At 44.6% G+C, this 11,798-nt stretch overlaps 1 protein-coding gene across 1 annotated transcript in view; it reads left to right on the top strand.

The window, feature by feature from the left end:
* Nucleotides 1–934: 934 nt before the first annotated feature.
* Nucleotides 935–11,798, top strand: part of LOC141085000 (transmembrane protease serine 3-like) — a gene marked incomplete at its 5' end in the record, with an annotated part of 58,542 nt that continues 47,678 nt past the window's right edge. Inside the window, one exon of the mRNA XM_073569926.1 lies at nucleotides 935–952. Within this exon, the coding sequence (XP_073426027.1) occupies nucleotides 935–952 (18 nt within the window). The remainder of the gene's footprint in view (nucleotides 953–11,798) is intronic.

Genomic DNA, 11,798 nt, shown 5'->3' with positions numbered 1-11,798 from the left:
GGCACCCTCTTCCTAAACATTCATCTACACTGCCCTGGGACTACAGCCCTGCCTGTGGATTGCTACACCATCATTGCTGCACCACACCATCTGTCCCAGAGGATCTGTCTGCAGCGTCAGCTTAACATCTTCATTGCCGAACACCACAGGTGGCGTCACGAATCACTTATAAACTTTATTCCCAACTCAACCCCTTTTACATGGGCGCCCAGGGCCATGGACTGGGTCACCGCTGCTGTGACATTCCCATCTGAGAGACCGGCCCGGTACCGAGTACCCCACAGCCCTGGGAGGGCGACCCACATGCACAGCACCAACATCATGTTGACTGTCTCCACCTGCAGCTCAGCCCGTAGTCCTATATGGGGTATCAGCCTACTCAGGACAAATTGCACAACTACTGTTAGGGTCCAATTTCTCATGTTACACCTGGGAAAAACAAACATTGGGGGTGAAAAGATCATTTTTGTGAAAAAAAAATTAGATTTTTTATTTTTATGGCTCTACATTATAAACTTCTGTCAAGCACTTCGGGGTTCAAAGTGCTCACCACACATCTAGATAAGTTCCTTAAGGGGTCTACTTTACCGTAGCGTTTACTGACCGTGGGAACATACCCTAAAGCGTTTTTGAATTATGACTGTATAAAAGTTAGTAAACTAAATAAATGGGGTGATCAACCTTTTACTCTTGACTCCTATTTAATTTATTTTTGTTTTTTTACATAATCACTTAGTTACGTTTTGAGGTGTATTTACGTTCTATAATTTAGTGTTTTTTAATAATTAAAAATAAAGATATTTTTTGCAGTGTATAATCACTGATTATATATGCAATAATATACACTTTCCATTTTTTTGGTGGGCAGGCTGAGGCGGCAGCGGTGGGCAGGCTGAGACGACCATTAGATTCTTCTTGACTGGGTGTTTGGCGCGGCAGCAACACCGGCTGTGTGAGTAAATAACAAGTCCATGTACTCGTTTGTCCACCATTTCAGTATGTGATTGTACTTACCGTATATATACATTGCTATTGGGGAGTCGAAGGGGGAGGGGGGGAGGAATGATTGTATAATTATTCCTTCCCCCTGCCCCTTCGACTCCCCAATAGCAATGTATATATAAGCTACTGGATGATCCTGACCTGCTGGAAAACCAAATGCCCAATGATAACATAAGGCAGCAGTGCTCAGGATAATCCAGTAGCTTAGAAGTTTTGTTTGGGGTTTGGAAGGGGGGTGCGGAATTATTGATGCAAGTGAGTTTATATGATTGTCAAAAATTTTTATTATGTCAGTGTAATTTTTGAAAGGGGAAAATCGGTCTGTGCTTGCACAGCAGTGCATGGACTGGGCGCCAATCTCCTGACCAGCATCCTCATACATGCTGTGAGGCTGCTGAGTTCAGGTCAGGAGACCCGTGGCCGGTCCATGCACTGCGGTCCAAGTGCAGACCTATATTCACCAACGGTTCCTCTAGTCTGCATGTCTGGGGCGCTGCACCTGTATCCATGAAGCCAAAGCGCTGCAGTGGATCCATCATAGGTGCACACATTTTGTTTAGAGCTAGTGTCTCGATGCATGCTTTTTTTGTTTCCATTACAGGAGTGTTGCTTTATAAGGACTCCGTCAGCAAAAAATGACTGTTCAGCTAAGTCCAGGTGCTTGGTGCTTCACAGTGGGCAATCATTGAAATACATCTTCCCACCTGCTTGGTTTCCCTCTATCTCCAACCTTCTCTGTTGATATGAAGCCAGAGCTGTCTATTAACCCCTTAGCGACCGCCGATACGCCTTTTAACGGCGGTATTTATCTGTACTAAAACCACAGCGCCGCTAATTCACGGCGCTGTGGAGAAAGTGAATAGCGCCCCCCAGTGTCGGATTTTCTCCGGGGTCTCAGCTGCCGGGGGGTAGGTGAGACCCCAGAGAACATGAATCGGTCGGTTTTTACTGACCCCGCTTTTGTGATCGCCGTTATTAACCCTATAACGGCAACCGCAAAAAAAAAAAAAGCCGCGATTTTACATTTAATTTCTCTTTCCTCTGATGTGATCGCACAACAGAGGAGAGAGAAAGAGGGTCCCCGATACCTCTCCGTGCTCCAGGGTCCCCTCCCGGTGGTCCCGCGTCCCGCCGACGTCCTCCGGTGGGCGCCGCCATCTTGGATCCGGGGAAAATGGCAGGCGCATGTGCAGTGTGCCCACCGGGAATCTGTCGGCTCTGGCTGGCAGATTCCATTCATTCATTTTGATCACGATGATAAACTATCATCGTGATCAAAATAAACAAAATAGTACATAATCCCCCCGTTTATCACCCCCTTAGTTAGGCCAACATAACGAAATAAAGAAAATATTTTTTCCATTAGGGTTAGGGTTGGGTTAGGGTTAGGCTAGGGTTAGGGTTGGGCTAGGGTTAGGGTTGGGCTAGGGATAGGGCTCGGATTAGGGCTAGGGTTAGAATTAGGGTTAGGGCGAACTAGGATTAGGGTTAGAATTAGGATTAGGGATTAGGGTTGGGATTAAGGTTAGGGTTGGGATTAGGGTTAGAGGTGTGTTGGGGTTAGGGTTGGAGCAAGAATTGAGGGGTTTCCACTATTTACCAACTTTGGAGGTCTAAAAATTGGGTCTAAAAAATCACTTTTGTGGAAATAAAAAAGACTTTTTATTTTCACGGCTTTGCGTTATAAACTTCTGTGAAGCACTTGAAGGTTCAAACTGCTCACCACACATCTAGATAAGTTCCTTAATGGGTCTAGTTTCCAAAATGTGGTCACTTGTTGGAGGTTTCCACTGTTTAGGCCCATCAGGGGCTCTGCAAACGCAACATGATGCCCGCAGACCATTCCATCAAAGTCTGCATTCCAAAATGGCACTCCTTCCCTTCCAAGCTCTCCCATGCGCCCAAACAGTGGTTCCCCCCCACATAAGGGGTATCAGCGTACTCAGGACAAATCACACAATAACTGTGGGGGTATGATTTCTCCTGTTACCCTTGTAAAAATAAAAATTTGGGGGCGAAAAGATCATTTTTGTGGAAAAAAATGAATTTCTTATTTTCACGGCTCTACGTTATAAACTTCTGTGAAGCATTTGAAGGTTCAAAGTGCTCACCACACATCTAGATAAGTTCCTTGGGGGGTCTAGTTTCCAAAATGGGGTCACTTGTTGGAGGTTTCCACTGTTTAGGCACATTAAGGGCTCTCCGAACGCAACATGGCATCCGATCTCAATTCCAGCCAATTCTGCGTTGAAAAAGTCAAACAGCGCTCCATCCTTTGCGAGCTCTGCCGTGTGCTGAAAAAGTGGTTTGCGCCCACATATGGGGTATCGGCGTATTTAGGAGAAATTGTACAACAAATTTTGTGGTTGATTTTCTCTTTTAACACTTGTGAAAATAAAAAAAAATTGGTTCTGAAGTAAATTTTTTGCAAAAAAAAGTTAAATGTTAATTTTTTCCTTCCACATTGCTTTAGATCCTGTGAAGCACTTAAAGGGTTAATAAACTGCTTGAATGTGGTTTTGAGCACCTTGAGGGGTCTAGTTTTTAGAATGGTGCCACGTTTGGGTATTTTCTGTCATGTACACCCCTCAAAATGACTTTAAATATGATGTGGTCCCTAAACAAAATGGTTTTGTAAATTTTGTTGTAAAAATGAGAAATCGCTGGTCAACTTTTAACCCTTATAACTTCCTAACAAAAAAAAATTTTGCTTCCAAAATTGTGGTGATGTAAAGTAGACATGTGGGAAATGTTATTTATTAAGAAATTTTTGTGACATATCTCTCTGATTTAAGGGCATAAAAATTTAAAGTTTTAAAATTGCAAACTTTTCAACATTTTCGCCATATTTCCGTTTTTTTCATAAATAAACACAAGACTTATCGAAGAAATTTTACCACTAACATGAAGTACAATATGTCACAAAAAACAGTCTCAGAATCAGCGGGATCCATTAAAGCGTTCCAGAGTTATAACCTCATAAAGGGACAGTGGTCAGAATTGTAAAAATTGGCCTGGTCATTAAGTTGCAAACTGGCTCTGTCGGTAAGGGGTTAAGGAAAGGGGATTCACATAGAGGGAAAACAAGCAGGTGGCAAGGTGAATTGAAATGATTGGGCCCGATGTGAAACAAAATGTAGGGACTTTTTTTGAACAGTCAGTCTATGCTGACAGTCCCTTTAAACCTAAGTTACCTCTTATACCGTCCAAAATATTCACCAATTTTCAGCACCACTCTGGCATTTCGGTGCCATCTTGTACACGCAGCTTCTAACTGGCTGGAAGTCAGAAGCTATGTCATAAGTAGAGTTGAGTGAATATCTTCGTGTCCCTGCTTATTCTGTAAGCTGTAGTGCTTACTGATTAAGCTACAGCGGTAACCCGGATACCTGGAGCGCTCCCGATGATCAGCTGTTCGGCGCCGCATCTGCATGTGTCGTCGTGGCTGTGTGACAGTCACAGCACATGCATGGAGACCCTTTGTTTTGGGCTCTCTGTGCATGACTCTGACACAGCCCAGCCTTGACACATGCAGTTGTGGTTCCGATCAGCCAGCATGCTCCATGTATCCAGGTTCCTGCTGTAGCTTATTCGGTAAGCGCTATAGATTGTTCAGGTGCTCACTTATTCATAAATTTAGCTCCTCTCTAGTCATAAGCTCTCAATGCAAGTATATGAGAGCTACAACGATGTTCTCATAGATTAGATCTGGTCATGGTGTTGCGGTATTTATCTATATGGTGTAGTCATGGTGTGATGGTATTTTGTCCCTTGTATATGGTATGGTATTGGCCCTACCAATAGAGCATACCTTGTCGTGGTGGCAGGCTTAAAAAATCCTTTGGTCAAAACAAAAACTGATGGTTAGGTAAGTGATATGGTGTTAATGTGTGATTGCTGAGGGTATGTTGAAGTTTTTCGATGAAAGAGCAGAGGGATTTTGGAAGGTTCACGTGGTGGAGGAGGAGCTAGGGTGGAGGCGGAACTGGGAGTGGAGCCTGGGCAGAGTCTCAAGGGGGGCCCCATAAATTGTGCCAGTATGGAGCCCTGAAATTCCTAGTGGCAGCCCTGCCTATATTACCACATACAAGGAACAAATACCACCACACCATGACCAGACCACATATTACTACCACAGTGACCCAATAATATCACATGCAAGGAACAAATACCACTGCACCATGACCAGACCACATATTACCACCACAAAGTGACCAAATAATAGCACATACAAGGGACAAATACCGCAACACCATGTCCAGACCACATATTACCACCACATAGTGACTGAATACTACCATACTGATCAGTAATAAAAAAAAAACAATACTATCACCATAAGTGCCATTATACACAGGGGATCTGTACTTAGTATGCAGTGTCTGTGTACAGGTAATACAGTGATCAATGGCATTATACAAAGGACCTCTGTATATAGAATACATTGTATAGTGTCAGTGTACAGGTAACACACTAACTCACCAGTGATGTCTCTAAGTGAAGTCCTTCATCCTTGCTTTTCATTTTTCATCCAGCACAGATCGCCATCACTTCTTCCAGCCAGGGTTCGTCTCTGCAGGAAATAAGACAGTTATCTAGAGCTCCGCTTGCAGAACACATTACTTATTTTTTTCCCAACTTCTACATTACATCACATGAAGAAAAAAGGCAACATAGCATCACTCTGCACAGTAACAGGACCGCCCCCCCATTTAAAACAGTATACTCAAAAAATAAAATAAATGCATCACTGCAGTAATAATATCCCTTAATTAGCCCCTATGGTAATAATATTCTTCATCCTGGCCCTGTGTGTCTCATTCCTGGCTTCAGCCATATGTTCTCCCATCCCGTCCTCATGAGTATCCATTGTGCCCCATCTGTCTCCATCGTATCCATCCTGCCCCATGTATCTCCCATCCTGCCCCCGCCTGTGTCTCACTGTCACATTCTGCCCCCTCCTTTGTCTCACTGTCACATTTTGCCCCCATGTCTTGCATTCTGCCCCCGTGTCTCACATTCTGCCCCATGTTCATTCTGCCCCCGTGTCTCACATTCTGCCCCATGTCCATTCTGCCCCCATCATGTCTTGCATTCTGCCCCATCATGTCTTACAATCTGCCCCCATGTCTGCATTCTGCCCCCAACATGTCTGCATTCTGCCCCAACATGTCTGCATTCTGCCCCCCATAATGTCTGCATTCTGCCCCCAACATATCTGCATTCTGCCCCCAACATGTCTGCATTCTGCCCCCAACATGTCTGCATTCTGCCCCCATAATGTCTGCATTCTGCCCCCATGTCCTGCATTCTGCCCCATGTTTAAATTCTGCCCCATCATGTCTTGCAATCTGCCCCATGTCTGCATTCTGCCCCCATCATGTCTGCATTCTGCCCCCATGTCTGCATTCTGCCCCCGTGTCTTGCATTCTGCCCCCGTGTCTCAGTCTGCGCCGGGCCCCTCGGATTGCCGCTTTCAATAAAGAAAAAAAAAGTTCTTCTTACCTGGCCGCGCTCCTGTGGCAAAGCTCCCTCCACGCAGCTGAATCGTGCACTCGCCGGCGATTGACAATGACGTCAGACGTCAGCGACTGACAATGACGTCAGACGCCAGCGACGTGTGCACTGCGGCTGACGTCAGCTGCCAGCCTCTGATTGACTGGTGGCTGCTAACTATTGACATGCGGGCCGGCGGGCCCACAGGTCAATAGCGTTCAACGGTAGGGGCCCGGTGAGCAGATGAGACGGGGCCCGATGCTGCCCCCCTCTGCCCACCGGGCCCCATACGCCAGTCAGGGCAGTAATGCCCTGATGGTGGCCCTGATTATAGGTCACTATGTGGTGGTAATATGTGGTCTGAACATGGTGCGGTGGTATTTGTCCCTTGTAAGATTGAAGATCTGGAGTTGGTAATGTATGAGGAATAATACGACATAGTAGGAATAACTGAGACATGGTTAGACGACAGCTATGACTGGGCGGCTAACTTGCAAGGATATGATTTGTTAAGGAGGGATCGTAAAAAAAAGTAAAGGGGGTGGAGTCTGTCTATATAAAAAGTCCACTTTAAAGCCCACACTAAGAGAAGATATACCAGAGGGAAATGAAGAGGTGGAGTCTCTTTGGGTGGAGATACAAGGAGGGAAAAGTAATAAAATCCTCATAGGGGTTTGTTATAAGCCACCAAATATAACAGAAACCACTGAAAATCTATATTGAAACAAACAGACATAGCAGCAAATCACAATGAGGTGATTATTATGGGGGACTTCAACTACCCCGACATAGACTGGGAAACTAAAACCTGCGTATCTCAGAAAGGAAACCAATTTCTGTCAGTAACCAAGGATAATTATCTGTCACAACTTGTGCAGGGCCCAACTAGAGGGACAGCCCTTCTGGACTTAATTTTAAGCAACAGGCCAGATAGAATAACAGAAGTACGAGTCGATGGGCACCTAGTGAACAGTGACCACAATATAATACAATTCCACTTGTCCTTCAGTAAGGTGCCCTGGAAGGGGGTTTCAAAAACGCTGAATTTCAGGAAAGCAAAGTTTGATCAGCTTAGAGAGGACCTTCGCCGAATTGATTGGGACAATGTCCTGAAAAATAGGAGCATAGAAAATAAATGGGAAATATTTAAATCAGTTTTACACACCCACTGCGAGCTAGCTATACCGTACAGAAATACAAGGGCTAGGAACAGGAGAACACCAATGTGGCTAAATAAGGATGTAAAAAGGGCAATAAATAACAAGAACAAGGCATTTAGGAAGCTAAAACAAGAAGGCAATGAAGAAGCATTAAAAAGTTATAGAGAAAAAAATAAAATGTGTAAAAAACAAATACATTTAGCAAAAGTGGAAACTGAGAGACTCATTGCTAAGGAAAGTAAAACAAACCCCAAACTATTCTTTAATTATATAAACAGTAAAAAGATTCAAATTGATGGTGTCGGCCCTTTAAAGAACAATGAGGGTGAAATCATAGAGAGCGATGTGGGAAAAGCAAATGTTTTAAATACTTTTTTCTCAACAGTGTTCACACAGGAAAAGGATTTGCCAGGGGAAATGCAGAGTGATAATGTAAACTCCTCATTAAGTATTACCTGCCTAACCCAGGAAGAAGTGCAGAACCGCCTTAGTAAGATTAAAATTGACAAATCACCAGGCCCTGATGGCATTCACCCTCGGGTATTAAGGGAGTTAAGTAATGTGATAGACAGGCCTCTATTCCTTATATTTAAAGACTCTATAGAAACAGGGTCTGTTCCTTTTGTTTGGCGGCAAGCAAATGTGGTACCAATATTCAAAAAGGGGTGTAAAAGGGAACCTGGAAACTATAGGCCGGTAAGCTTAACTTCTGTTGTGGGTAAAATTTTTGAAGGGTTTCTAAGGGATACCATTATGGAATATCTCAATGTTAATAAATGTTTAACTCCATATCAACATGGATTTATGAAGGATCGCTCCTGTCAAACTAACCTGATCAGCTTCTATGAGGATGTAAGCTCTCAAATCGACCAAGGAGAACCATTGGATGTCATTTATCTCGACTTCTCTAAAGCATTTGACACTGTCCCACATAAAAGATTGGTAAGTAAGATGAGAAAGCTTGGGCTAGGGGAAAATGTGTGTAGATGGGTAGGTAGCTGGCTTAGTGATAGAAAACAAAGAGTGATTATTAATGGTGCATACTCAGATTGGGCCAGGGTTACTAGTGGGGTACCACAGGGTTCTGTATTGAGCCCCCTACTATTTAATATATTTATTAATGATCTAGTGGATGGCTTACACAGTAAAATATCAGTATTTGCAGATGATACAAAACTATGTAAGGTAGTTAACACATAGGAGGACAGTTTGCAACTACAGACAGATTTGAGTAAATTGGAGAATTGGGCTGAAAAATGGCAAATGAGGTTTAACACAGATAAGTGTAAGGTTATGCACATGGGAAGGAGAAACAGATGCTAAAATTACTTACTAAATGGGAAATTGCTGGGGAAATCAGACATGGAAAAAGACTTAGGCATCTTAGTCAATAAGAAGCTAAATTGGAGTGCCCAGTGTCAGGCAGCTGCCACCAAAGCAAATAGGGTCATGGGATGCATTAGAAGAGGTCTGGGAACACGAGATGAAAACATAATTCTCCCTCTGTACAAATCACTCGTCAGACCACACTTGGAGTATTGTGTGCAATTTTGGACGCCGGTGCTCAAGAAAGACATTACTGAACTTGAAAGGGTTCAAAGGCGGGCTACTAAAACGATAAATGGAGTTGGTTCACTACAATACCCAGAAAGGTTATCAAAATTAGGTCTATTTACTCTAGAAAAGAGAAGACTTAGGGGAGACTTAATATATATGTACAAGTATATCAGAAGGCAATACAGAGATCTCTCCAATGAACTGTTTGTACTAAGGACTGTGACAAGAACAAGGGGACATTCTCTTCGTTTGGAGGAAAGACAATTTCTGCACCAGCATAGAAGAGGGTTCTTCACTAGTGTTGAGCAACTTTTGTTTTTTTAGGGTCGAGCTTCGTTTCATGAAACCCGACTTTTCCAAAAGTCGGGTCGAGCAAAATCGGCCGACTATAGGGAAAAGTCGGGGTCGTCCCGAAACACGAAACCCAATGTAAGTCAATGGAGAATTAAAGTCGGCAGTGAGAGGAGGACAGGAAACACACCAACAGTGCCCATTTGAATGCCAAAAGCATAAATTCATGTTACTGAAGCTTGTCAACCTTAATTAACTTCATAATACTAGTTACGCACTGAAAAATGGGGGTTATTTGGCTACAGTTGTGGGGGGGGAGGGCTGGCTCCAGGTTTTCGTGGGCCCAGGGCCAAAGAGCGCCCCTTTAACACATACCACAACTCATGATGCTCCGATACGGCAGAGAAATAGCAGTATAGTACAATGAAAAATACTTGACTTCTTACATCTCATGACTGATATCCATTTTAAATTCTCCAATACCTCCAAAAACGGACAGTATATAACTCCATACAGTATTATGGCCAGCGCTTAGTGCGCTATACAGAGTAATGAGGCCCATATATTTCTCCATACGGAATCATTATTCCCATATAATGTTTCAAACCGTATATGATGAGCTCCACATAATGCTACAGTATATGTTGGTCCCAATGGATGAAGCTCCACAGTCTTATGGGCCCAAATAAAGCTCCATATATAATGGGCCCCATTTCTACTGCTCTAGTGTATAATGGGCCCTGTAAATGCTGCTCCAGTGCCTGATGTCCACCTTTGGATTCTTAGGGATAAATTCTTGGACTTTAGGTGCGCTGCCAGACAAATTCCATAGCCACACAAGGTTAAAAAGTTAACCCTTTAATCCCTACGCGTTTCGAAGCATAACACTTCTTCTTCAGGGGTTGACACATGCTGTGGACCGTTGGACGTGCAGCAGGCTGACATACTGACTATACAGGCTTTACGTTTTCTTTGAAAAGGTGAGTATAAATACCTTTTTATTTATACGTTTTACCCAGATAAGATCCTATTGTGCTCTTGTCTCAACCTTTTAGTGTACAATAATTGATGTCCACCTTTGGAATGCTCCAGTGTATGGTGGGCCCCATATATCATTCACCAGAGTATAGTGCTCCCCAAAAATTGTTGTCCCAACATTGAAAACAATTACATAAGTCTCCTTGCTAGGGAATCCCTGCACTACTCTGAACTTCTTGTCGTCCCCATCTTCCATCTCACTGCACTTGGCTGTTTAGGCCCTCCCACCGGCAGAGACACTTTTTCGTACTATGCGGTGCCCTGTGCCAGTGCCATCGCCCATGAGTATGCCCCCCCACCTGCTCAAGAAACCTGCACTTTCATCTGCACCTTCCTCTTTGTCACCGTGTAAGGTGGTATAGTATGCGGGAAGGGGAACCTGAGTTTCCTCTGGGTCAGATTCTGGCTGTGTAGAGTGCGAGGGGAATGTAGTGGTCTGGGTCAATGTAGCAGCAGCATCATCCAGCAGTGGCTGGGCCTCAGTGCACTTGTGGCGTCCCCAAGAGTACGGTCGCCACTGTGGCATTGCCTTCCTCCTAGGGAGTGTGTTGTCAAGCTTGGGAGCAACGAAGGATCTCTCTAGCAGGGAAACCAACACACAACACATTTCCCACTCCAGGTCAGCAGGGAGACCTCTGAACCTGACTGCTGAGGAGCTGCTGTCTGTGGTCGGGAGGAGGTAAGTTAGGACACTCTGTGCAGGGCAGGGGAAGTGTGTGGACGTGAGAAGGGGAGCTGGAGGATGAGCAGAGTTAAGGCTCACTCCTAGCTGGAGCGCATGGTCCGGATTCTGGTCTCCGAGTTTGTAGGGACACTGACGTTCCTGCAGCAGAAACCGGGGGAAGTAGCAGCTATAAATGCTCTGTACCCAGCTAAGGCTCGGAGGCCCCAGCATCGACATGTGCGAGGCAGAAGGAAAAGGCTACAGCTGTCTGCCATACAAGTAAAGTCTCAGGAACATCTGTTAGACAGGAGGCGTTTCAGTGAACCACGGTCCTGTGAGTGCTTCCCCCACAAGCGCAAGAAAGGAGACGTTCAGGAAGGTACATGTTGGCGGAGTGTTGGAAGGGAGCTTTCCATTCTGGTCCCGGAGGTTGGCAGAGGTCCTGACCCGGAGGACACAGCACGGAGGCAGGCATCTGTGTAACCTGCAGACTGTGAGTAAAGCTTTGGAACTGCACGCTCTGGTGTCCTACAGTTATTCCAGCACCGCTACATCTGGGTACCAGCACCTACACCGCCTGTGCCTTTCCC

Source organism: Dendrobates tinctorius, unplaced genomic scaffold, assembly GCF_039654945.1.
Source record: "Dendrobates tinctorius isolate UK_male_01 unplaced genomic scaffold, ASM3965494v1 ptg000028l, whole genome shotgun sequence".
Lineage (NCBI taxonomy): Eukaryota > Metazoa > Chordata > Amphibia > Anura > Dendrobatidae > Dendrobates > Dendrobates tinctorius.
Note: the sequence above shows the minus strand (reverse complement) of the source record. Positions and strands in the feature narration are given on the sequence as shown.